Here is a 26999-nt window from a genome sequence, read left to right as displayed (position 1 = left end):
CGCTCCCACCTCAGCCGGCGAGCCCCGTGAGGTGACTACGTCCGGGGTTACTCGAGGCCGTTCACCTCCGACCCCGCTCCCGGCGGCGGCGCGGGCCGGGTGGCAGCCAGGAGAGGCGCGGGCCGGGAGGGCCCGGCGACAGCCAATGGGAGAGAGGCGCGGGGCGGGGCGACGTGAGGCGATGCAGATGGTCCGAGCGCCGCTCTGCCATTCGGGGCCCAGCGGCTAGAGGGCGGGCGGGTCCCGGGTGGCCGCGGGCCCTTTCTCCGGGGGCGGTGTACGGCCGGCCGGGCGCCTCCCCCTCCCGGCAGATGGGGGAATGGGGGACTGGCCCCACACGCCCCTCCCACCCCTGAGAGACGCGGGGGTCTGCCGGCTCGCTGCGCGGGAACGGAGCCCGGAAGGGATCAGGACTGAGTCGGGCTGGCGGTGTGCGTGAACACCTCACCGTGTTCAATCCCAGCGCCCCGAAGAGGTGGGTATCGCGTCCGTGAATTGCCCAGGATCACACAGCGTGGTTTCCAAGTTAGTGCAGGCAAATTAACGCCTATTCTGAGACAACATAACCGGCCTCGCTGGGCTTGCCCGCCCCAAAGGAGTCTGAGGGGCTGGATCCTGAAGCATTGAGGGGAAGCCTCGATGAAGGAAGCTCTGTAAGAAGAGCAGGGTGCCAAAGGACAGGCTCCCGTGCCTGCCCCGAGCCCGGAAAGTGATGGCAGTCAACTCCTGACTTCTCCGAAAGGAGCGTGCCTCCCCACCTCCACGGTGGTTACACCAGGCCTTTGAGAAGCAGCCAACCAATTTTTCTAGTTTTGCCAGTTATTTTATAGCAGGACTTTCATGGTGGCTGTGTGTGGAAAATTAACAGTAACTGGAAAGAGTCCCAACATATAATACAACTATAGGGCAGGAGAGAAAGAAAATTAGAGAAAATTGCACTTCAGAAGAATGGGTGAGTTTAACTCCTTCCAACCCTGCCCAGAGTACTTTTCTGATCCTTGCACAAGCTTGTGCTAAAGGTCCAGAGGCACAGAGGATGACAGTCTGGTGCCAGAAGAAGTTCTGTGCCAGAGGGCAAAAAGTGAATAGGGTATAGATACACCACCTGAGGTCAGAAGTTCTTGGGTGGAAGCAGAAGCAGGAGGATGGAAAGGGTGGTCAACAGGAAAGAGTATTCATCTAGGAGCCCTCGTCATACCACTAGGTGCTGGCTCCTCCAAGAGTTTACCAACCTACTTTAAAATAATAGAGACTGGAAACAGAAATTTAGAAAGAAAATGTGAACTTTACAGAGAAGTGACCCATGTTTCACAGTAACTGTCATTAGGTACATCTGTCAGTTGAACAAAGAGCGGAAAATCACGATGTAAAGATAACTGAGCAAAACCTCAAGGTTTAACAAGATGTTTGACTTGACTGACTCGCAGAAAAAAAAAAAAAGTCCTGGGAAGAGGGAAGCTTTGCCTCTCCCTGATAGTGCTCTATGAAAGAAGTGACTTTGTAAAGATCCAGAAATCTTGAGGTTGCCTGTTTTATTTTTCATCTACCTTTCCTAGTTCCTATTACTTATAATAGGTTCTTTCTTAGTGGTGTTGCTGTTTATCAGCCTCAGGAGCACTGCAAAACCAGGGAGTGGTGCTCAAAAACTGTCCTTATGGGAAACTTCAGCAAGCCCTTACATGGCCTGCTTTTTGACCTCACTGAACTTTTGAAGTAACTGAGCTCTCTAAAGAACTAGCCAAGGAAAGGCCTAATGAATGAGCTGCCGTGAAAGAAAATGAAGAATGAGTTAGGGTACACCACTTACATATGATATAATAATCTAATTATTGTTATCAAACGGTAAGACAACTGGGCAGAGAGGTATGTCTCTAAGACAGTACACCTGGAATTTTAACACCTCCTAAGTGTTGTGCTGTTTGGTGCATGCCACAACCTGCCTATCTCTACTACAGGCTCCTTAGAGCTGTTTCATGGGTACTTGCCACACAAGCTTATGTCTGTAAAAAGTGGAGGAGGAAAGCTAAAGGGTGGAGAGAACTTTATACAAGACTAACAGGTGTGACAGAAGGGAGTGAGTGGCACATTTCGAGATGCTGAAACTAGAGGCTGTAATGGGCTGAATTGTGTTCTAGGCTGAATTGTGTTCTAAAATTTCTATGTCCAAGTCCCAACCCCCAGCACCTCAGAATGTGAGTATATTTGGAGATAGGCTCTTTCTTTAAATAGGAAATTGAATTAAAATGAGGTCATTAGGTGGGCCCTAATTCCAAATGACTGGTGTCCTTATAAGAAGAGGAGATTAGGACACAGACACACATACAGGGAAGACCATCTGTGAATCACAGTTGATGAAGCACTTACCAGAATGTGGCTGTTTTGCTGGAGAAGATGGCCATCTACAAGCCAAAGAGAGAAGCCTGAGAAGAAACCAACTCTGTTGACACAATCTTGGACTTACAGCCTCTAGAATTGTGAAGAAATTAACTTCTATTGTTTAAGCCATCCAGTCTGTAATACTCTTATTACGGCAGCCCTAGAAAACTAATAAAAGTTCCCAAATATCAAATGGCCTTCAGGTTTTTCAAGAAGGTTAGATAAAGTTATCAGGGACTTTTTCCTAAGAATTCTAGCTACCTTCCAACCTTAAAGATGGTCTCTCGGGACTTCCCTGGTGGTCCAGTGGGTAAGACTCGGCATTCCCAATGCAGGGGGCCCAGGTTCTATCCCTGGTCGGGGAACAAGATCCCACATGCATGCCACAACTAAGAGTCTGCATGCCGCAACTAAGACCTGGCACACCCAAAATAAATAAATAAGTAAATAAATAAATAAATTTTTTTTAAAAAAGATGGTCTCTCACCCTACTACAGGGAAAATAAGAAAAGCCTGAGGGCATCCCTGTCTTTAAGATGATCCCAATCTAGTTGGGAAGACAAAACTAAACACCAAAACAGAGCGTCTAGATCTTATTCCTTAAATGATAACCATGTAAGTTTTATAAGAGCCATAGATAGGAGAGAATAAATTCTCAAATCTGAGTAAGCCCAGAAATACATAACAGTATGTGTGTCATTGTCTGGGACATTTTAGCACTTCATTGTCAATTCTACTTTAGTTTATGGTAGTGTTTCTCAAAGTATGTTCCACAGACCATCTTGAAACAGAATCAGTAGGTGCTTGTTAAAAATACAGATTCCCAGCCCCACTGTAGACTTCTTTTTAAAGCAGTAATTATTCACCCTGGAGTTAAGAACAACAGTTTAGGATTTATCATTATTGTCCCCCTCTTTGCTACCACATGTCTCTGATAAACAGCAATGTGTCCTACACACCTGTACTTCCTGGACAGGAAAGTCTGTCAGGTCAGGCCAAAGTTGAACCAAAGGAGGAAAGAAAGCGCCCGAATAGAAAATGGACCCATGAAGAGCACCCTATCCTGGTGGCTCTCTGGCCATGGTTCCAAATTCCTTAAGTGGCAATGTCAGTGATGGACCTTTAAGACAGAGGATAGGGGATACACTGGGATGTTATTTCCCACTGGTTCCCAATATAGAACATATACTCTTATCCGGCTTCCAGCTCTTGCCATGCTTACTCTTACCTTTGCTTATGCTGGCAAACTCATCCTTCCCCCTTCCTAATTTTCTGAATTTTTCTAGTCCTTAGGAGCCCATTTTCTCTAAGAAGATCTCTTTTACATGTCCAGCTCCTACTGATTTATCCTTCCTCTGAATTCCTCTAGCAATCTGGTCACCACCACGTGGTTCAGCATTAGCCTAAAATTTTTTGTGTCTATGTTGGTTTTAGCTCTCCAGCTGAATTTTAATCTTAAAGGCAGAGAGCATGTCTTATAGTTTGGTACTCCCCCTCCATAGCTAGGTAGAGATATTCGTACGGGCTTCATTGACTAAAATAAAGGCTGGCTCTGTACCTGAGAGGCCACTTGCTCCTGATGTCTGCTTGTCCGTCTTCAGGTCACTTCTGGGAGGCAAAACCTCCAGTAGGATACTTAGCTGCTTTACAGACGGACAGATTTCATCAAGAAAGTCAGTGCCTTGAGCAGAATTGAGGCTCCAGTTGCAAGACAGAAGAAAAAGAAGACACTAAGGCCTTATCAGAACACTGTGTTCCTTTGCTCTAGTCAACCGTTCAGGTTTGTCCAGGGTTAAAAGCCTGAGGGAACTTCACACCATAAGGTCAGAAAATGTCTTCAGGGAGGCCACCTTATAAGTCTGGTCCTGATGATGAAAGGTAGGATTACACAACGAAGGACAGTGTTCCCAGTGGAGACTCCCCACGATGTTTTCACATGGACACTTGGGTTTTCACAAGGCATATCAGCTCTCCCTCCCTCCTTATTATCCAATCCCAGACACTTCCAGTCCCTATCTGTGCTATCCATAACTGGCAGTCACCAAAGCCTAGCTGCCTCTTACATGACACCTCCAGCATCTTTTTTTTAAAAAAAAGCCCTTTCTAAGTCCTATACACTTCATAACTAAATACCTAAAGAAAGTATAAGGGGACCTTTATCTGAAGGCCGGGAAAATAACTTGTTGAGGTATTGCCCGATCCTGGGATTCTAACTTTTTTTTTTTTTTTTTTTTAACGGTACGCGAGCCTCTCACTTCCATGGCCTCTCCCGTTGCGGAGCACAGGCTCCAGACGCGCAGGCTCAGCGGCCATGGCTAACGGGCCCAACCGCTCCGCGGCACGTGGTATCCTCCCGGACCGGGGCACCAACCCGCATCCCCCAGCATCGGCAGGCGGACTCTCAACCACTGCGCCACCAGGGAAGCCCCTAACACTTTATATTGATCAGCTTTAAACCTTCTCATCTCTGACCTCACTCTCCTGCAGGCCTGTGAGAGCGCTCCCGGTGAGCTTACTCCCTGCTCCTGCCTCACCTTCTCTTCAGCTTCCCCAGCGTCTCCATTTCTCCCGTGTCCGACCTAGCTTTCTCCTGCTGCATTTCTCCTGCTACCTCTCCTCCTTCTTTCTCACCTGTCTACCCCAAACAAACACCTTCACCCTCCACTACTATTATTATATATGAAACACAGTAAATAATAAAATACACTAATAATTTTTGTAGAGCCTTTAAAGGAAAACTGAGCCATTGCTCCACTTCCTTTTATCCTTTTCATCCCTTCAGTCTTAAAGTTTCCCTGTATCATAACTTGTGCCAGAAGATTTCAGTGTCTTTTTTTTTTTAAAGACAGGTTTTTATATTATTTATTATTTATTTTTGGCTGCACAGCATGGGGGATCTTAGCTCCCCAACCAGAGATCGCAGAGTCTTAACTACTGGACCGCCAAGGAAGACCCCATCCTGTCTTTTTATTTTTATTATTTTTTAAAATAAATGTATGTATTTGTTTTTTTGTTTGTTTTTTGTTTTGTTTTTTTGCGTCACGCGGGCCTCTCACTGTTGTGGCCCTTCCGGTTGCGGAGCAACAGGCTCCGGACGCGCAAGTTCAGCGGCCATGGCTCATGGGAGCAGCCGCTCCGCGGCATGTGGGATCCTCCCAGACCAGGGCACGAACCCGTGTCCCCTGCACCGTCAGGCGGACCCTCAACCACTGCGCCACCAGGGAAGCCCATATGTATTTGTTTTTATTCTTGGCTGCATTGGGTCTTCATTTCTGTGCACGGGCTCCCTCCAGTTGCGGCGAGTGGGGGCCACTCCTCGCCACGGTGCACGGGTCTCTCACCACGGTGGCCTCTCCCGCTACAGAGCACAGGTTCCAGGCGTGTGGGCCTCAGCAGTTGTGGCATGTGGGCTCAGTAGTTGTGGCTCACAGGCTCAGTACTTGTGGCCCACGGGCTTAGCTGCTCCGCGGCATGTGGGATCCTCCCGGACAAGGGCTCAAACCCATGTCCCCCGCATTGGAAGATGGACTCTTAATCATGCGCCACCAGGGAAGCCCCATCCCTGTCTTTTTAAATCTCACCTCTGGTTAACATACTAGACCAGCAAGTAGAAACAGCAACACAAGTCTTGTCTATCAGTGGAACTACTGTGCTGATGTGCCCAAATTTCTTAATGAAAACGAAAAGGGGTCTTCCCTGGTGGCGCAGTGGTTGAGTCTGCCTGCCGATGCAGGGGACACGGGTTCGTGCCCCAGTCCGGGAAGATCCCACATGCTGCAGAGCGGCTAGGCCCGTGAGCCATGGCCACTGAGCCTGCGCGTCCGGAGCCTGTGCTCCGCAACGGGAGAGGCCACAACAGTGAGAGGTCCGCGTACCGCAAAAAAAAAAAAAAAAAAAAAAAAACCCGAAAAGGAAGAAAGAGGATAAAGGAAACCAAAATGAATGAAAATAAAATGTAGTTTAAATCAATGAATGAGATGGCCATATCAATTGACTAGCATAGTTCTGGGAGTGAATACAGGCAAGCAGACCTGAGAAGAACTGGTTCTTGGTATTGGCAATCTTAGCCAACAGAGCAGCAGGGACACAGCCTTCTCTGTGTTCTGCACTGTAAAGGGCTGAGTTCTTTAATCAAGTAAACCAGGCTTTAAATCCTGACTCTGTCACTAATCAGCTCCGTGACTTTGAGCAAATGACCTCCTTTCTGAGCCTCAGTTTCCTTGTCTATAAAACTGAGGTAGAACACACACCTTGTAAGGTTGTGTTTTGGATTAAATGTTATAACCAAAATGCAAAGTTTCTAATACAAAACTTGGAATATAGTAGGCATGCTGAAAATATTACTTTCCCCTTTCTCTCTGGGCCCCTCTCCATTTCCACTAGTGTTCAGTCAAGAACAAAATATCCTATGGACGCTCAATGAATTCAGGAATGATTATGTTATTAAATTCACTACCCCAGGCCAATATTCCCAGGGTAACAGAGCATGTGATCAGGGACCTAGGGTTAATCTGAATCCTTTACCCTTACTTGTAGGGAGCAAGTAAACAGGAGAACTGGCTGTGGCTGAAGCATCAATCAAAGGGTTGGCACTGTGAGGGTATGCCTGGCCCTGCTAGGTCCCATGGTTGTACCACACTGAAAAGGCAATTCGGCCCCTTTGGGACAACAGGAACTTTCATATACTGCAGATGGGAGAGTAAATGGGGACAACATCTTAGAAAACAGGTTGGCATTAATTAGTGAGGCTGAACCCTGCATATGTTATAACCCAGTGTCCATTTCTGGGTTTATACTCTGGAGAAACTTTCAAATGTGCCCAGGAACACTGTTCCTTATGGCCCCAAACTGGAAGCAACCCAATGTCTCTCAGCAGTAGAACAGATAAATAAGTTATGGTACATTCATACAGTGAAATATTATAAAGCAATGAGAATGAACACATTATTGGTACACGAAACAATATGGATGAGTTTTACAGACATAATGTTGAGCAAAGAAAGTCAGACACGAAAGAGTGTGTTTCCCGTTATACATAGTTCAAAAATAGGCAAAACTCATCTGTGGTGGTAAAAAGTCTGGATAATGGTTACTCCTGATGGTGGGTAGTGACTGGGAGACAACATAAAGAGAGGTGTATTCACTTTGTGTTATACATAATAAAAAGTTTACTTTAAAAAACAGGGTATGATCTATCCATTTATGTAAGTGCAAGAGCAGGTAAAAAAATTTTTAAGTATTTTTAGTGATACATATGTAGATAGTTCACTATTTTTATAAATTTATTTATTTATTTATTTTTTGGCTACGTTGGGTCTTCGTTGCTGCACGCGGGCTTTCTCTAGTCGCAGCGAGCGGGGGCTACGCTTCGTTGCGGTGCGCGGGCTTCTCGTTGCAGTGGCTTCTCTTGTTGCGGAGCATGGGCTCTAGGGACGCGGGCTTCAGTAGTCGTAGCGCGTGGGCTCAGTAGTTGAGGCTCACGGGGTCTAGAGTAGTTGTGGCACACGGGCTTAGTTGCTCCGCAGCCAGGACTTGAACCTGAGTCCCCTGCATTGGCAGACGGATTCTTAACCACTGCGCCATGAGGGAAGCCCCGATAGTTCACTGTTTTTAAAAAGCATGGGAAAATAATGACTGGGAGAAGGGAAAGGAGTGTGACCAGAGGGACAGACATACAAGGAGCTTCTTAGCTACTGGCAATGTTCAATTTCTTACTTTGGGTGATGATTACATAATGTTCACATTATTATTATTATTACAAATATGCTTATGTCCTATATACTCTTCTATATGTATGCTATATTCCACAATAAAAGAATTTAAAATAAATCCAAACAAACAAATAAAAAACATACACCCTTAAAAGACAGAGTAGCAGAGTGTGGCATTGAGATGATAATTTTAGAGCTGGAAGAGGCCTCCGAAACCATCCTGTCCAACCATTTCATTAAAGGAACTGAAACAGAGGCCAGAGAAGGTAAGTGACTTCCTCAAAGTGATTCGGTCAATTACAGAGCCTAAGTACTCCTCCCACAGACCCACCCTGTTTCCTACTATCTTCCAGAGTTACATCTCTCACCTGCACGCAACATAAAACTCACCTATGTTATAGCTTTTTTCCCTCCTAAATTTGAAATTTTTGTTGTGGGGAAATGAGATCAGGAGAGAAATCCTCTCCTCCACAGATACTGCAAACACTTAGAAAACCAGTCAAAATGTCTGTAACAGGAAAGAAAAAAATGTCTAGTAGTAGAAAAACAGTTCTGGGTCTGTTTTTTCTACTACTGGATATTTTGACTCGTTAATGAAGCTCTCCCACTTCTCTGTACCCCACAGTATGGCTGCTCCAACCTGCAGGCTGACTTTTGGGAAGGGTCTGAGAGCGGGTAAAAGAAAACTTCTGCCTCATTTTGTACGAGCACAAGGTCTCTTTTGGGAAGAGTGAGCTCTTCTGCCACCTTGTGACAGAGAATGAGAATAGCCCTCACAGCCTTTCCTACCCCTGCTCCAAGGTGGCAGCACTGTAACAGGGCATCCAGGAACTAATCTACAGAAAATTTCAGACAGACAGCAGGGGAACATGTCTGACACCACAAGGGAAAAGAGAACAATGCAATTACGTTAAGGAAATAGTAAGCAAAAACCATGAAGCCCAGGAAAGGCAGTGGAGCCCCTTTATTCTCTGCCCACCAGCCCTGCTAGGACAATCAGGCAACTGAGACAGTGCTGGTCTGGACCAATCAAGATTTGAGGCACTGATGTTACCTCTACTCGGCTGGCTTCACTTCTGTCCTCCGTTCCATAGCCAAATGTCTTTCAAAGATGATCTACACTTCTTCACCTCCAATTCCCTCTCAGCCGCCTCCTACTTCCACCATGCCGCTGGAACTGCTCTTACAGAATTGTCAAATCCAGCGGACAGTTTGTCCAGTGGACAAATCCATTCCTTCCTTGAATCACCCTCCTTTCTTGGCTTCTAGAACATGCACTCTCCTGGTTTTCTTAGCTCAGATGCCACCTCCTGAGAGAAGTCTTCCCTGACCACCCTACTTAAAGTGGCCTCTGGGAATTCCCTTGTAGTTCAGTGGTTAGTCTGCGCTTTCACTGCCGAGGGCCCGGGTTCAACCCCTGGTTGGGGAACTAAGATCCTGCAAACTGCCAAAATAATAATAATAATAAATAAAGTGTCCTCTGTCATTCCTCCTTCACCTCATCACCTGTTTGTTGCTTCATGATGATTGTCACAATCTTTAATTATCTTGTATGTGTATTTGTATATTATTTATTGTTAGCCCTCTGTACTATTTTATTTTTGACCATGTTTATTGTCTGCTTCCCATTGTTTCACATGAACTCACACTTGGCCTTGCTCACTGCTAGAATAGTGTCTGGCACACAGTGGGTGCATAATAAAGACTTGCAGAAGGGGCTTCCCTGGTGGCGCAGTAGTTGAGAGTCCGCCTGCCGATGCAGGGGACAAGGGTTCATGCCCCGGTCTGGGAAGATCCCGCATGCCGCGGAGCGGCTGGGCCCGTGAGCCATGGCCGCTGGGCCTGTGAGTCCGGAGCGGGAGAGGCCACAACAGTGAGAGGCCCGCGTACTACAAAAAAAAAAAAAAAAAAAGACTTGTAGAAGGAAGGAATGAAAGGCACTGTGGCTGCATGTTCAGCAGTTCCTCCCCTCCGTCCACATTTCAGGAAACATGTCCTTCAGTGACACCTCTGTCCTTTCTGCTTTCCCAAGATTTCCCTTCATGCTCAATTTAGCCAGATTTCAACCTGAATTAAAATGTCAGGAAACAGGGTAGTATTTCAATTATGTTTTGACTCAGACCTCATGAAATCCCCTATGGAAAGTCCCTTGAATCAAGCTCCCTTTACATCATTATCAGAGCGTCAGCCTCTAGAACCTTCTTACCCATAATCAAACTTATAATGGCTCCAATGGAGTAAGTACATTCACAGTGGGTAAAGAGACTTCAGAGGGTCTTAGTAGATCTTCATTATTGCTATGATCCCCCTAGCTATGCTATCACAAAGTCTACAATTTTAGAAAAATCTAAAGGATACAATTTTAGAAAAATCTTCTACAACAGTTATCTGTGTAGGAAACTGCAGGCAGTACCACTCACCTAGTGTACTTAGCTCTTCCTCACAACCTCTCAGCCCAGCAGTCATAGGAATGTGGTCCACCTACACTCACTTCACTATTCGGGAGTGTGAAAATGTGCAAAACCAGACAGGTATGTCTGTACTAAGGTAAGTTTATGTTTATAACTGTGAAGGGATTCTAGAGATCGCTGGGTTGGAACGCTCCATTTACAGAGGGGAAAACTGCGATCCATAGAAGTCAAGAAGTTTTTCTCACTGTGCCGCACTTAACCACACGGGCTGAACTGGAAGCCAGTTCTGTTGATTCCTAGTCCAGCGCCCTCGCCAGTGTAACTCACTGACTCACTCAGTCCTAGTTTCCTGCTCTATTCTAGAAATCACTTTCCTTAATAGAAATCTCTCCATCTCTTTATGTCGGTGTGTGAATAGCCGTGCCTGTGTCAGTGAGCATGTATGCGAATGTCTACGTGTCTCTGCGAGTATTTGTAAAGCATATCACTGGGTGTTTATATCCTTTCTCCCGGGGAAAGCTCTAGGTAATTACAGCTCCTTACGTCGGCACCAGTGGTGAAGTCAGGTGAAGACCTTCTGAATCAATCATTAACAAACAAACTTGGTCCTGTCTCCTGTCAGGAAATGTGGCAAAATAATTAGGGTGGAACCAGACTCTCCCAGGGTCAAACTTGGTTCCAGGCAGTGCAAGAATTTAGAGACGAGGCTGTAGGTGGCTGTGACAGACCAGCAGTGTACTGTCTCTGCAAGGAGAGCGTGCCCAAGCTAACACGGATACCGTCTTGGTTTTCAGCCGAATCATTACATCCTATGATGCTAACAAGAAAGGTTAAGTACTTCTCTAGCCTAGTATTCTGGGAAACCCAAAGAGAAGCCTAGAAAGTGTTTAGGGGTCTATTCCGCCAGATAGAGATACAGCCAATACTTAGCAGATGATGCTTTCTCCATGTTATTCAACTCAGAGAGAGAGCTGTTTCATGGAAAGAAGTCTTCAGAGAGTGTGACGCATTCTTCCATTTTGTTCACGTAACTAACATTAAAATTGCTTTCACTGTTAGATGGCTTTCTTTCCTGCAAAGTACTGTCAGAGTTTCAGTATTGTCATCACCTAAGACTCCTAAATTCATAACCCCTCATAAGATGTTGTCTTCCTTTTTAAAGGCATTACATCAAAATAGATGGGGATGCTCGTGGGTGGGAAGAGCTGAGAAAGGGTAGTGTGAGGGTGGAATGGCACCGCTTGCTGCTCTTTGATAACTGTTTATTTAAGACATGATTGGGCTTCCCTGGTGGCGCAGTGGTTGAGAGTCCGCCTGCCGATGCAGGGGACACGAGTTCGTGCCCCGGTCCGGGAAGATCCCACATGCCACGGAGTGGCTGGGCCCGTGAGCCATGGCCGCTGAGCCTGCGCGTCCGGACCCTGTGCTCCGCAACGGGAGAGGCCACAACAGTGAGAGGCCCGCGTACCGCAAAAAAAAAAAAAAAAAAAAAAAAAGACATGATTTTTCAAAGTGTCCTAAACAGTTCATCTCTAAAATTAGCTGACCAAAGTTAAGGCCAAACAGCATAAGGTGCAGCAGTAACAAATTTAACAAATGAAGAAAACTCACAACACCCTGTGAGTTATGTGCCAAAAAGCATAAATAACTATAACCTATCATTTAACCTATCATTCTATGGGAACCTGGAAAGATATCTTGTCCAACGATACACTTATTAAACTTTCAAAAGTTTTAATACAAGAAGGTAGATAAAACAGGAAGGAGAAGAGATAATAGGCAGTGTTTGAAGGAATGGGTTGGTTAGTCTTTCATTAAAACTTAGTTAATTCTTTTATCTTCTTTTTCCCTAAGGATAATAGACTGGTGCCCAGTTTTCTTTGTACTAGGCTAACTCCCACTTACGTAAATCTTGAAGTCCTTTTGAGGGAATGTCTGATCTCCCCAAGTGCAAGTTTTATAAGAAGGAACTGCATTCTTCTGTATCTCCCTCTCCAGTGCCCGGAATTCTCAAGCAGAAGTACCCAGTCAACCCTGACCTTTTTTTTCCCCCAGAACTCAGAGACAGCAGCTGCCAGGTGGAACTGCTGCCTGGTCTCTTCCTCTCAAAGGGCTATGCTAATGCAAGGTAGGGAATGGGCCCTTGAAAAATCGTTTTGCCATTCCTGAACAGTTTTACCTTTAAAAGATGCTTGTCTCCCCCAATCCGAGCCCAGATCTCAAATATCCTGTTTAAAAGCTATGTATCCCCTTGAGAGGCTTTCTGGAAACCCATTTTTATCTTGTGCTTTTTAAAAAATTTATTTATTTATTTGGTTGCGCCGGGTCTTAGTTGTGGCAGGCGGGCTCCTTAGTTGCGGCTTGCAGGCTCCTTGGTTGTGGCATGTGAACTCTTAGTTGTGTCATGCATGTGGGATCTAGTTCCCTGACCAGGGATTGAACCCGGGCCCCCTGCATTCGGAGCACGGAGTCTTATCCACTACGCCACCAGGGAAGTCCCTGGAAACCCATTTTTAAATGAACTGCTATTGACTCACAGACTTAGAGAACGAACTTACGGTTACCAGGGGAGAAGGGTGTGTGTGTGTGGGGGAGGGATAGTTAGGGAGTTTGGGGCTGACATGTACACATTGCTAGATTAAAAACGGATAACCAGGCTTCTCTGGTGACACAGTGGTTAAGAATCCGCCTGCCAATGCAGGGGACACGGGTTCGAGCCCTGGTCCAGGAAGATCCCACATGCCACAGAGCAACTCAGCCCATGCGCCACAGCTACTGAGCCTGCACTCTAGAGCCCGCGAGCCACAACTACTGAGCCCGCGTGCTCCAACTACTGAAGAGCCCACGCTCCGCAACAAGAGAAGCCAAAGCCACGACAATAAGAAGCCCTCACACCGCAACGAACAGTAGCCCCCACTCAATGCAACTAGAGAAAGCCCGCATGCAGCAGCAAAGACCCAATGCAGCCAAAAATAAATAAATTGATTAACTGAAACAAAAAGTTCTTCAAAAAACAAAAAAGAATGGATAACCAAAAGGACCTACTGTATAGCACAGGGAACTCTGCTCAGTATTCTGTAACAATCTAATTGGGAAAAGAATTTGAAAAAGAATAGATACATGTAACAAAAAATAAATTAAAAAATTAAATGTTCACTTATACAATATAAATAAATTAATTAACTGTTGTTACCTAAGCCGTGGCTGCATAAATCAAAGAGACGGGGTGAGGCAAGAGAAGGAGGCGGCACTCAAGCGGCTCTGCGTTAGAAAAAACAACCTAGGAGCATCTCTCTGGGCTGCATTTACTGCAGTCACCAATCTTCATGGGACCCATGGCAGGAAGGCGGAAAGGCAGGGCTTGTATATTTAGTACATAGATACATGCTGAGGAAGAACTGAAGGAAAAAGAGAAGAAAGTACAGCAGTGGGCCATGAACAGAAGTGGGCTGGCTGGGCACCATTCAGATTAAGAACTGGCTTCATTTTCCTACCTGGCTTTTCTCCTTCCAGAAGCTCGAACAGAAGCCAAATCGCCCACATTCATCCTAAATCAGGCTGTGGCTACCTTGCAGTGTCTTGGTTCTAGGAGCAAAGTGAAAGTCAACCTTGTATATTTGGAAAAAAGGCGAAAGGTCAAGCACACTCAGAAGAACCTGAGAGTCGTGCTGTTCCCCGCAGAAACAGCACTGCCCCCCACCGAGCTGTCACCTAACCCTCACATCCAAGGTTCAGATTGGATCCCTTGTGACAGGCAAAGGTGAGCTTGGAAAATGCGATGGAGGTAGGCGCTGCCTTCTGGCTGACGTCCTTGGAGGCAGGTAGAGCTTAATAGCAGCTAAAGCCTCAAGGAAATGGATTAGCCTCTCTCTCTTTAGGCAAATCTATGTAAATTTTTAAAATGTCATTTTAGTGCATGGATTAGGCTCTTTGGAATTTGATTAGTATGAACTGATTCCTATGGTCTGTTTACCCCATGAGAAACTGTGGCATGCAAGAGAAATAACATCAAACAAGTGTTTATTTCTCCAATGCTCAGTTTCCATAGCTACAGATGAGAGATTTGACAAGATGATCTAATTTCTAGATATGTAAGCCCAACATCAATATGTAAGACCTCTCAAATAGCCCTTTCAACCTGCTAGTATTATTACAGAATAGTCTCTAAAGGAGATTTCCACTTAAATATAATGTACCTAATGTTCCCTATTTAAAATGAATTATTTTGTAATAAAGCATCATCTCCTAAATTATCCATTTCATAACTTTGCATTTCTTGTAGACCTCCTTAAAGTGGGGGAATTCTTGCTCAAATATTCTTAGCCAAAGAAAAGCTAATATTGCAATTCCATCAGCACTGGGAATAGACTGCTTGTATTTACAAACTTGCCCCACCTTAATACTCAGTTACCTAGCAGATGAGACCTAAGAGATGAGCTGCCAACAGGGATGGACATTAATTTAGAAGCTGGGCAGAACTGGAACTACACTGACGGATGAAAAGCCTATTAAGTAGATTTTGAAACAGTGGCTCCCAGGAGGTGGGAAGACATGCCACACTGAAATCCCATTATCCCTGTGGCTAGAGGGCACAGTTCTTCTATGCAGAGACAGGATCTGCCTCCTCTTTCAATCATAATATCACTCAGTTTGCAAAGTGTTTTTCACACCTGCTTTCTCATTTTTGTTTCCGATCTTCACATCACTCCTGTGAAATAGGTAGACCAAGAATTATTTCATTATAACCATCCTGCTGATAAGGAAACCAAAACTCAGAGAACTTATATGTTACTTTTCCAGAGTGAGATTTATCTTCATCTCATCTGACCCAGAAACACATATGCTGTCACTTCAGAGAACTGACTGGCACTATGCTGAAAAAAATGCCACATAATTCTCTTGTTTTTCCTTTTGAGCCTGTTGGCTCTTTGTCTCTGCTTATCTTTGCCAACACTGTCTTCCTGATTAAACAAATCAAGGACTACTTCCCCTATAATTTGTGTACAGTACCTGGTACTGTGCCCACTGGCCTCTGAAGTAAAGAACTGTCATTTTCACACAGACTTAAGACCTGGGAGAATAATTCAGAAAAGTCAAGTAGGACGTACAGATCTCAATTTAATAGGCAATGACAGGAGGCCATTAAAAATAGAATAGGAACCACTGTCGGAACTGGATTAGATCAATTCGGGAGGCAGGTGAAGGTGGTTCCAGACCACAGCCAGCATCCATCTGCACCCCATCTTTTCCACAGCTGTTTGAGTCACCATCATCTCTCATTTGGATTCTGTGAGAGCCTCCTAACAGGTTACTCTGCTTCTCCCAGGCCCCCCACTACAGTCTGTTTCCAACTCAGCAACCCACTGATCCTTTAAAAACAAAGCCATCCGGTCACTTCTCTGCGCAAAAACTTGCAACGGATCCCCACTTCAAGCAGAACAAAAACCAAAGTCCTCAAACTGGCCTACAAGGCCCTAAGTGATATGGACCCATTTCCTTCAGAAACTCCCTCATCTCCTATGACTGTCGCCTTGCTCACTCCACTGCAATCTCTCTGGCCTCTGTGCTCTTCCTCTAAAACTAAAACATGCCAGACACACTCTGCCCCAGGGCTTTTACACTGTTCCCTCTGCCTAGTTCCCCAGCATCTGCTTGGCTAATCCCCTCACCTCCTTCAAGTCTCAGCTCAATTCCCATCTTCTCAATGAAACCAGCCTATCCTGTAGGTCGCCCAACCACTGCCCACCCGCACCCCTCCGACTGCCCCCTTACCTTTCTCTACTTTGTTTCTTTTCGTAGCACTTATCCCCTTCTAACAAACCATAAAACTTACTGTACTTATTGTCTGCTTCCCCCAGTACCCCCTCAGCCCTCCTTCCCCCCTTCCTTGTTCCCATGGTAGAAGGTACCCAGCTGATATATCCAAAGTATGGAAGCAGTCCCTGGCACATGCTAGATAATTTTTAAATATTTGCTGAAAGAATGAAATTGAGGGGTACATGAAGCTGGGAGGTCTCCCCTTCTTCCAGCTCCCCCTTTCCCCAAACCTCTCTCAAAGTCGTTGACTTAGACTCCACTAGACAGACCTGCCGCAGTCATTAAGGCAAATTATGCTACTTCATGTTCTTCCTTGGACTTTGGAGCCATCTTTTTTTTTTTTTTCTTTTTTTGCGGTACGCGGGCCTCCCACTGCTGCGGCCTCTCCCGTTGCGGAGCACAGGCTCTGGATACGCAGGCTCAGCGACCATGGCTCACGAGCCTAGCTGCTCCACGGCATGTGGGATCTTCCCAGACCGGGGCACGAACCCATGTCCCCTGCATCGGCAGGCGGACTCTCAATCACTGCGCCACCAGGGAAGCCCTGGAGCCATCTTTTTTAAAGAAGGAAACTTTCAGTGGTGCTACACCCTCCATCCTTATTATCATTATGCCCTTACGAGTATGGCCATACTCCTTCACTCTGAACGTACATTAGTCAAAGGCGCCATGGGAATTTAATCCATATCTTATTAGTATCTCTATCCTCATTTATTCTTTGGCATTATTAAGGCCCACACTTTAAACCTATGGACAGATCGATGGGGCCACAGTTAGAAGTTCATATCAGCTGGGTAGAGCTAGGGTTTTGTCAGGTAAAATCAAAGGCAGGATAAAGTTTTCTCAGTTGTCCTTTCATTGTTTCTTTCTTGTTTTATAGCTTTTTTACCAGGGATCTCCCACTGTAAGGTCTACCCAGTGATGGGGGCTTCATCAGAGACTTTTCCCACCACTACCACCTTCGTAACTCCTGGGAAAAAAGGAGAGAAAACTACAAGGATTGATGATTTTTCTAGTCCTCTGAAACAAGGTACAGAATAAGTAGAGGTAAGACAAGAACGGAAAGAAAAAGAAACATTTTCAGTCCCAACACCTGCCTGGGTCTCCTAGGATTTTCCTGGAGGTTGAGAAGTTACACAGTTTGCATTAGAAAATCACTCCATTTCTTATGGAAAAAAAATCAGCGTCTCTATAAAGAAGGTCCCAGAAATGTTTGTAGCTTGACACTATTAATAATCCTTCACCTCCACACAAGTTGAGCTCACCTTGTAGCCAGATTCGGGGACAGCATAAAGGGTATTGGTGTGGTGGGTAATTCCAGCCATCGTGTGAATAGAGAGGCGACATTTAAACTCTAAGCACTCGTTACAGTGATGACAACAACCAAGAAGCATGTTTTCATCTGCATTGTTTTTACAAAGAGCCCTCCCTAAATTGGCCAGGACTCAAATTCTGTAAGATTTCAGTTTGGGTTACATCCCAGTTCCAACAGGAGAAACGTAAATAGGAGATTAGTAATAACAAGATGCACATGAGCCATTTGTCCCCAAATTTGGCTTATGACCCAAAAACAACGGCAATTTACCTCTGTCCCTCACATGCCCCACTAAATTGAGAAGAGCATAGGAAATGTGATTTGCTAATCCCATACAGTATGTGTGTCGAGGCACAAGGACAGAGACCCTGAGAGGGCTGCTGGTGACAGACTCCCTTGCGTAACTTTTCTTTCCATGAAAGCAGTGCAAGAATCAGTCCTACTTGATCATGGAAAAATTCCAAATCCTAGTAAAGGTGACTCTGGGAAGAGACTGCAAAGGAGGCTAGAGCAGAGCCCATGATGCCCACTCCACTCCTGACTCTGAACTGGAAGTTCAGCCTCTGTCTCTGAATCAGGCTGGGCCCCTATTCGTCTTGTGAGCCAGGAGACCTTCAAGTCAAAAGGTCAATCTTTTCCTTCTCTCAAGTTCTCTTTTCTCCCTTTTCTATTCCTCTCTCTCTTTTTAGACACAGATGAGGACCTAGAGAAGAGGCAGAAATGGAGCATCGTGGTCAAATTTCTGATTGCAGTCACCTTGTTGTTCAGGGGAATTGCCATTATAGTGTTCATCATTTTTGAAGTCCCATGCCCTGTAAGTTTGCTGATGTACTGGGTCCTTGGGCTTGATCTATAAAGACCTCCTTCTGTCCCAGAGGCAGGCTGGCATAATGAGAAAAGCACAGACTTTGGAGTCTGGACACACCTGCCACTCTACACTCACTAGCTGAGTGGCTTTGAGAAGGTTGTTTGCCTTCTCCAACTGCAGCTGCCTCATCTTTAAAATGGGACTAATGATATTTGCCTCTCATGGTGGTTATGAAGTTTAATGGAGATTCTGTGGGAAAGGCTCCTGACACGTAGAGGTGCTTGCTAAATGCAAGTTCCTTTCCTCTGCTGTACTTGTGCATTCTCTAGGGAGGATAGAGCCAATAGGAATGTATATTTTCTTTTTCCTTAGAAGAGATGATTTTCAGTAATTCCCTGGAGGTCCAGTGCTTAGGACTCCATGCTTTCACTGCCAGGCCCGGGTTCGATCCCTGGCTGGGGAACTAAGATCCCATAAGTCGTGTGGCACAGCCAAAAAAAACAAGAGAGATGATTTTCTTTAAATGGCCCGATGTGAGGTTTGGAAGATAATCAGATGCACAGCAGCCACCTGAAGTTAATACCAGGTCATTTTCTCCCTTCAGAGTCAATGCCTAGGAGCCAGAGAGCTATGCCAATGCCAGAGGTTGTGGAGAAGGCAAGGAAAGGAAGGCCAGCAACCTGGTGTAGCTGAATCCCAGACTGACTCTCAGCCCAAAAAGAAAGTGTTCTCTGTATGGCTATTGTCATTTGCCTAGAGAAAATGGGGTTAATATATAAATCCTGGGAGACAGGAAGCTGCTTTAATTATGCAGCAAATGTGGGTAATTCTTTTATGTGTCAGGAAATGGGCAGGTATTTGTACTACTGTTTTCTTAACATCTGCAGGGTCATAATACAATAGGGTACTTATTGAAAATAGCTATTTATGGGCATCAGATATAATAAATCAGAATGGCTAGAGTGGGACCAGGAATCTTATTTTTAAGATTTTTGTTCACTGGACCACCAGAGAAGTCTTTTCTTTTTTAGATTTTTAACAAGCTCCCTAAGTAGAGGTGGTTTTACTGTGAAATTAATGAAGCTTAAACTCAGGACCCACGGGACCTGCACAAAGGCTTTGAATCCAATTTTGTATTTTTAAAATCTGTATTCTTTTTCTTTAAAAAGGGTCCCTGAAATTGTAAGAGCTTCAGAGCCCACAACCTACGTCTCCATCCCTGCCCCTGGGTAACTCTGACATACAACGGGTAACTCTGACATACAACACAGTTCAGGAACCACCACACTTGAACACAGCCTGAATACTTGGCAAAGCACCTTCTTTCTTCCCTGCCCTGGGGTTTCCTGGCAGGATTATAAATCCATATTGCACTTTAGTGTGTAAGTCAGACACCACACCACCAGCTCAGCATGGCTGCTTTAAATAGTTTTCCCACCAGGAATGGACTCAGCCTTTGACTACAAGAAAGTGATGGGTGCCTTCTCTACATCTAAAAACCCACTGAAACAAAGAGATGAGGTCTCCAATACTTTTTTAAATTAAAGAAGGTGGCCACTTTTGTAGAATTACAGCACTGAGAATGGGTCTCAAAGATTATATAGTCCAGGATGGGACACACTCTTTAGTTCCATGTCAACCGCACATATCAATAATCAAGCAGAGGACTTCCCTGGTGGCGCAGTGGTTAAGAATCCGCCTGCCAATGGAGGGGACATGGGTTTAATCCCTGGTCTTGGAAGATCCCACATGCCGCAGAACAGCTAAGCCTGTGCGCCACAACTACTGAGCCTGCGCTCTAGAGCCCGTGAGCCACAACTACTGAGCCCATGTGCTGCAGCTCCTGAAGCCTACGCACCTAGAGCCATGCTCCACAACAAGAGAAGCCACCACAATGAGAAGCCGCGCACCGCAACTAAGAGTAGCCCCCATTCACCGCAACTAGAGACAGCCCGTGTGCAGCAACGAAGACCCAATGCAGCCAAAAAATAATAATGATAATAATAATCAAGCATAGTGCAACTAGAAGATGAATACATTCCAGAGGTCTAGTGCACAGCATAGAGATTATATCACCATATTGTATACTTCGAAATTGCCAAGAGACTAGATCTTATACATTCTCACCACAAAAAAGCAATGATAATTATGTGACGTGATGGGATGTTAGCTAAAGCTACCGTGGTAATCACACTGCAATTTACAAATGCATCAAATCAACACGCTGGACACCTTAAACTTACACAATGTTACATGAAAATTAAATCTCAATTTAAAAAAATCAAGCATGGGGCTTCCCTGGTGGCGCAGTGGTTGAGAATCTGCCTGCCAATGCAGGGGACACGGGTTCGAGCCCTGGTCTGGGAAGATCCTACATGCCGCAGAGCAACTGGGCCCGTGAGGCACAACTACTGAGCCTGTGCGTCTGGAGCCTGTGCTCCGCAACAAGAGAGGCCGTGATAGTGAGAGGCCCGCGCACCGCGATGAAGAGTGGCCCCCGCTTGCAACCCTCACACAGAAACGAAGACCCAACACAGCCAAAAATAAATAAATAAATAAATATTTAAAAAAAAAAAAAATCAAGCATGGCACTCTTTCCACCCAGGCATGGCATCAATCTTTTTTATCACAGTGCTTTAGGTATCCAATGCCAACTTATTTGTCATCTCTGGTCTAGGTTAATATTTTCTATAATCCTGTTTCTGCTAATGTTAGATGATGAGCCCAGGTAAATCAGTATAATTCTATAATTTAGTGTATTTTTAGTTCTTTAATCCAATCAACATTATCATTTCTACTGAACATTGAAAGAAATAGGCCTGAAGGGGACTAAAAAGTCTAGTCCAGAATTAGAAGAAGCCACGTAACAGCAACTCTGATTGAATTTCTCCCATGAACAAAATAAGATACTAAATGATAAAGGAATTAATTTTAAAAAAGAAATTTTATACACACTGCCTCATTTGAGCCTCATAAAAATCCTGGGAAGTAGCTAGGGTAGGTATCTACATCTTACTGATACTTAAACTAAGGCTTAGAAAGGTTATTGACTTTCCCATGGTCACACACCTAGTGGAAACAGAACTAAAATTCAGGTCTTTTAATTCCTATACTGGATTTATTGGCATATTCATCTCTTCCACAAAATTTTACTGAAACCCTTGAACTGAAGCTCCCCGCCTTCAAGAGGCTTAGAGTCTATGTTCATAAACAGTTAAGCATTTAGAAAGTACATACAAAATCAGGTGGGGCACGGTATAATGAGAGTGGGATGGGATTAGTAAAAAATATGTGGTCCACATTGACCCAGATCTTTGCCCCTTCTCAAACAGAGTGAGATTGTTTGGGCCTGATTCCAGGAATGAAGTCGAATCCCTGTGCATCTGGGATCCAAAGTAGCTGCACATCCAGGGCCCTTTCCATTCAAGGCAAATCGGTCAAACAAGGGATGGCTGGGCTGTTTATTAGGAGGTTATTGGTTTCAACAAACTGTAGGTTCTCATACATAAGTGCACTTTGCCGATACTTTCGCAGTGTAAAGCACAATAACTTTTCCTAGAATTGATGGGTAACAAAGGCGAAATGATGTGCACAGGGTTTAGTACTAAGCTATCTCTTTGTTGGTACATTAAGAAATACCCATTTGCATCCTTCTTTATCTTTCATATTTCCTTTCAATCTCTAGCTTGGACAAGATGCTCCCAAATCATCAAGCCCCAAGAAAGCTGCAGAGATCACTGTGGTCCATGAGACATACTTCTGAAAAGTTCTGCTCTGCCTCACACACTGAATGAAAGATACTACATTGTCTTCTCCCTACTATTAATCAGTATGGGCAGATTCTTGCTAATCTTACCCTCGTATCTTCAGCAGGGACATTACGACCAGACAGTAATGCCAGGCCAATGAGGGGGAAGCCTGGGCTCCAGAGTTACTCTCATGCCTTTGCTACTGACTTAGCCACAAGCCTCTGAAATTCACTTGGTAATCCCACAAAAAATGGATATTTTTTTCACCCCATCAAATGAAAACAAAAAGTCTTCCCTCTGAGCACTATGAATGGACCCACTACTCTCTTTGACAAAAGGTTTAAACACAGCCTCCAAGGAACTGAGCAAAGCAGCCCTTGGTGGGGCACATTCACCAAGTCCTCGATTGTCCTCTCTGCTGACCTCACGCGCACTGGCTCTCAGCCAGCTGAGGGTGGGGCTCCTGTTTTCCCAGGCTGGCATTCATAGGGCTTTATGACTTAGCCTCTGCCACTACATGCAGCCCTCCACACACTGGGAAAGGGAACGTGACCCTAAGCGTTCCAAAAGTCCTCCTCGTGACTCATTCCCCAAAGCACTTAGGGACTGCGTACAAATAGGATCCAGACTGGGAATTCCCTGGTGGTCTAGTAGTTAGGACTTGGCACTTTCACTGCTGTGGCCTGGGTTCAATCCCTGGTCAGGGAACTGAGATCCTGCAAGCTGTGCAGCACAGCCAAAAGACAAAAGCAAACAAGCAAAATCAAATAGGTTCCAGACAAGGTCTGCTGATAATCCAGAATTCCTAAAGTTGGTCTGACATTATACCTTACCATCACAGTGAGCCGCAGACATTCTGAACAAGGATTCCAGAGCAACATGATTATGTGCTCCTTCTCACAGAGGCATGGCTCTAAGTCAAGTCTGACTTACTTAAATGAGTTTGGTGAGAAAGTGAAACAACTGGTTTTTATTTTAATACTCAATGCAATATTTTACTGTATTTCTTAGCTGTGGTTTCTTCCTTTCCCTTACCTCAGCTAAGAGATAGTTTAAGAAAGGCTCAGTTTATAGAATTTATTATGAAATTAGATTTTTATTTATACATTGTAATTTTTCATAAAACTCAAAACTATGGATTACAATGCATATGACTTTTTACAATGAAACGAGACATCTACAATCTATTTTGTGTATCAAAGAATATTCTACTTTTTACCATTATAAATTGTCCTACTTGCGAAATTTTCTAAACATGTTAAGTAAAAAACTGTCAACTAATATATCAATACTTTCAATGTTAAGCTAATTGAGTATTACCTAACAATGAATTTTTGCAACAACTAATCTTTTTTTAAAATTAATTAATTAATTATTTTTTATTTTTGGCTGCATTGGGTCTTCATTGCGGTGCACAGGCTTCTCACCATGGTGGCTTCTCGTTGCAGAGCATGGGCTCTAGGCACGCGGGCTCAGTAGTTGTGGCTCGTGGGCTCTAGAGCACAGGCTCGGTAGCTGTGGCGCATGGGCTTAGTTGCTCCGCGGCATGTGGGATCTTTCCAGACCAGGGCTTGAACCCATGTTTCCTGCATTGGAAGGCAGATTCTTAACCACTGTGCCACCAGGGAAGTCCCCAACTAATCTTACAAATTCAAAATTACTACTCAAACCTGTGTTCTAAAAACTGCATTTTGGAAATGTTTTTATTATGATGGTGGCATGAAATAGCTGACCTTAAAATAGAGCTTCAGTGAAAAAGGGACTGGCATGAGGGATACAAAGGGTGTTGTCCGGATTCTTTTCATGCGTCTGAAACCATTCCATTTCATTTTGGTGAAATGTGCCTATTCCTAAGTAATTGTTTTCTTAATTCTCTGGTAACAACAACAACATATACAAATCATATCCTCCTTTCTTTCACTTTAAGTACTGTCCAAAACGGTACAACATCTAGCCTTAAGCCCTGATTTGATATTCAAGCTAACCCTAGAAGAGATGGAACCAAGCATGGATGATGATAATTTTCAAGGAAGCCCTAGAGATCCTCTAGGTGCCCTAAAGTTCCACAGAGCATGCTTTGAAAATATGTTAGGCGGAGAGGAAAGACCACTGAGGCTGGCATTTGAATAAATGAGTATCACCCTCCACTGATTCATAGCATCACCTCCAGTTTATCCTGCCATCTGTGGCTCAGTCTAACCATGAAATAAGGGGGAAAAAAACCCGCTCCTTCTCAAGACCACTAGGGAGGATGATTAAAAACATTCCATACTTAAAGCTCTTGGTCTAAGACTGATACCTACATTCATCCCCACCTTCCCAGGCTTTATCCACCAGAGAATGTCATTTCCTTTAATCCAGAAACAGGAGATAAAACCTGTGGCAGAGTCTACACTCATTAGGTCTACTGCAAGAATATAATTTGGGTAACATGTACAGTGACTTTTCTTTATAGAGATTCACCAATGGAATGGAAATTGTTTATTTTGCTTTGGGGACTTGTTTCCCCAGCCAAAGCAAGGTCCCTTTGAGGATTTTCTGACTCCCTAATCAGTTAACAATTTTGAATATCGTATTCTCTTACCAGTGGAGATCTTTGAAAACTAAAAGATAAGAGAGAGAGCGGAAGAGAAGGGAGAACTCCCACGTGGACCTTGGGAAGTGACCTTTATTCTTTTTTTCCCTATAGGCATCCTCTGTATTTATTTATTTATTTATTCATTCATCTTTATTGGAGTATAAATGCTTTACAATGTTGTTAGTTTCTGCTGTACAACAAAGTGAGTCAGCTACATGTATACATATATCCCCATATCCCCTCCCTCTTGAGCCTCCCTCCCACCCTCCCTATCCCACCCCTCCAGGTCGTCACAAAGCATTGAGCTGATCTTCCTGTGCTATGCAGCAGCTTCCCACTAGCCATCCATTTTGCATTTGGTAGTGTATATATGACAATGCTACTCTCTCACTTTGTCCCAGCTTGCCCCGCCTCGTGTCCTCAAGTCTGTTCTCTGCAGATCACTTCACAGCAGGGCACAATACTCCCTGTCACCACTATAGACTGAGCTATAGACTCAACTTGATAAAACGCCATTTCTATGGGGAGCCAATTATTCCTCTGGGAAGTGACTAGTCAGCAAGGTTTTTAACTGCAAGTTCTTTCTCATTAAGTTACCACACATTGTGTTTCTGATTATTAAAGTACATCCTCATTATCAAAATGTTTAGAAAATACTGGAAAGTAAAAAGAATAAAAGAAAAAAATTATAGCTAATCCTTCTTCCCAGAGATAACCACTACTAACACTTTGATGCATCTCTTTACAGATTATAAATATATACACATATACATAAAAAGCTACATATGTTACACAAACACCACCATACTCTTCATACCATTTTAAACCTGTCTCCCTCTTTTGGCTAATATATTACTACCATATTTACAGTTAGCACAAGTATGAAGTTGTGTTTTTTTCAAGTCTTAGGCTGGAGAGGACTGAAAGTCATTCTACCTTTTTTAAGAGTCTGAGTCACCCCAGTACTTTTTGATAGGCCCAAAGATTAAAGGAGGTAGCTGCTTAGGGCAGAGAAAGCACATTCACAGACACTTGCAATTTAAACTTGTGATGGTATTGCAAAATGACATTCAGTAAATAGTTGTATTTGTGCATGTGTTAAAAGCATGACTTTATTCAAAGGAAGCACTTAAAATACACAATTTTATATTTCTGTTTTGCCATTTCTTCATTTTTTAAGATCTACCTGTGATTTCAACAATCAAAGTGACTGGGCTTCCCTGGTGGCACAGTGGTTAGGAATCCACCTGCCAATGCAGGGGACACGGGTTCGAGCCCTGGTCTGGGAAGATCCCACATGCCATGGAAAAACTAAGCCCGCGAGCCACAACTACTGAGCCCATGTGCCTAGAGCCCGTGCTCTGCAACAAGAGAAACATCGCAGTGAGAAGCCCGCGCACCACAACGAAGAGTAGCTCCTGCTCGCCGCAACTAGAGAAAGCCCGCGCGCAGCAACAAAGACCCGACACAGCCAAAAATAAATAAATAAAATTGAAAAAAAAAAAAAGCAAAGTGACCTAGGCCTCTCTGGGTCTCTGACAGGCCTGAGCAGGCTGCCAGCAACCCTCTTTCTCTGCACACCCAGGCTAGTGCAAGGGGTTACTAACCAGAGAGGGACCTAAGGTGGTTCTAGCCCTACACGTTTTTCTCCCCACCCCTCCCTCCCTCTTATTTTGGAGACTCTTTAAGCACAGTCCAGTAGATTCTGACCTAGAGCACTTTTCCTACATTATGTCCCAAACTAGCCATTTTCCAAGGAAAAGTTGCTATGTGTACTTAGGACTAGCAGTCAGGAGCCCTTCTTTGTTTTGCCCTGTTCAGGTTGATGGTCTTAGGGGCCTTCCTCCCCTTACACTCTGATCCTCCCCTCCTGCCTCCACTCTTCCCCTGCATTCTCAGAAAGGATTCCTTTCCCAGAGTTCACACCTGGCCCTCATGCTGCCTCAAGTTGCTCTTTTTATGTATACTTCCTAGTTCTTCTGCTTGAAGCCTGTTCTGTCTGTGTTAACTTTTATTTCTCTACATTACTTTGTATTCAACAAAGCACCATGCTCATAGTAGACATTCAAAGAAATTACTGACGATGTCACACCACTAAATGGATAGCTGAGGGTAGCATAACTGACTTTCTAGAAGAAAATGAGGTAACCTTTACTTTTACATCAAAGTTGCTATTGGTTACCAGGTGCATGCAAACCAATGAGGGCCCAACCTGCAATTGTTGATAACACTTG

The 26999-nt window shown here is 44.5% G+C and overlaps 1 protein-coding gene and 1 non-coding gene across 7 annotated transcripts in view; one reads left to right on the top strand and one right to left on the bottom strand.

The window, feature by feature from the left end:
• ACACA (acetyl-CoA carboxylase alpha) overlaps nt 1-26999 on the bottom strand; it is a 283052-nt gene that overhangs the window by 243791 nt on the left and 12262 nt on the right. For 3 of the 4 annotated variants that reach the window (XM_033431572.2, XM_033431570.2, XM_033431571.2), the window contains one exon: nt 13993-14083. The exons of the other annotated variant lie outside the window; for it this stretch is intronic. In XM_033431572.2, the coding sequence (XP_033287463.1) occupies nt 13993-14045 (53 nt within the window). In that variant the 5' untranslated portion in view covers nt 14046-14083. The remainder of the gene's footprint in view (nt 1-13992; nt 14084-26999) is intronic. 4 annotated transcript variants of the gene reach the window in all.
• On the top strand, nt 51-26232 carry LOC105748089 (uncharacterized). Of its 3 annotated transcripts, none has more exons than XR_004484271.2 (4): nt 51-475; nt 17196-17362; nt 18320-18444; nt 25946-26223. It is a non-coding gene; the product is annotated as an uncharacterized LOC105748089 (transcript). The 3 variants fall into 3 exon arrangements; XR_004484274.2 differs by lacking the exon at nt 51-475 and adding an exon at nt 2774-4882 and having other exon boundaries at nt 25946-26232; XR_007473574.1 differs by lacking the exons at nt 51-475; nt 25946-26223 and adding exons at nt 2774-4882; nt 19608-22288.

The sequence above is a fragment of the Orcinus orca genome, chromosome 19 (assembly GCF_937001465.1).
Source record: "Orcinus orca chromosome 19, mOrcOrc1.1, whole genome shotgun sequence".
NCBI lineage: Eukaryota > Metazoa > Chordata > Mammalia > Artiodactyla > Delphinidae > Orcinus > Orcinus orca.
This window is presented reverse-complemented; position numbering and strand designations above follow the sequence as displayed.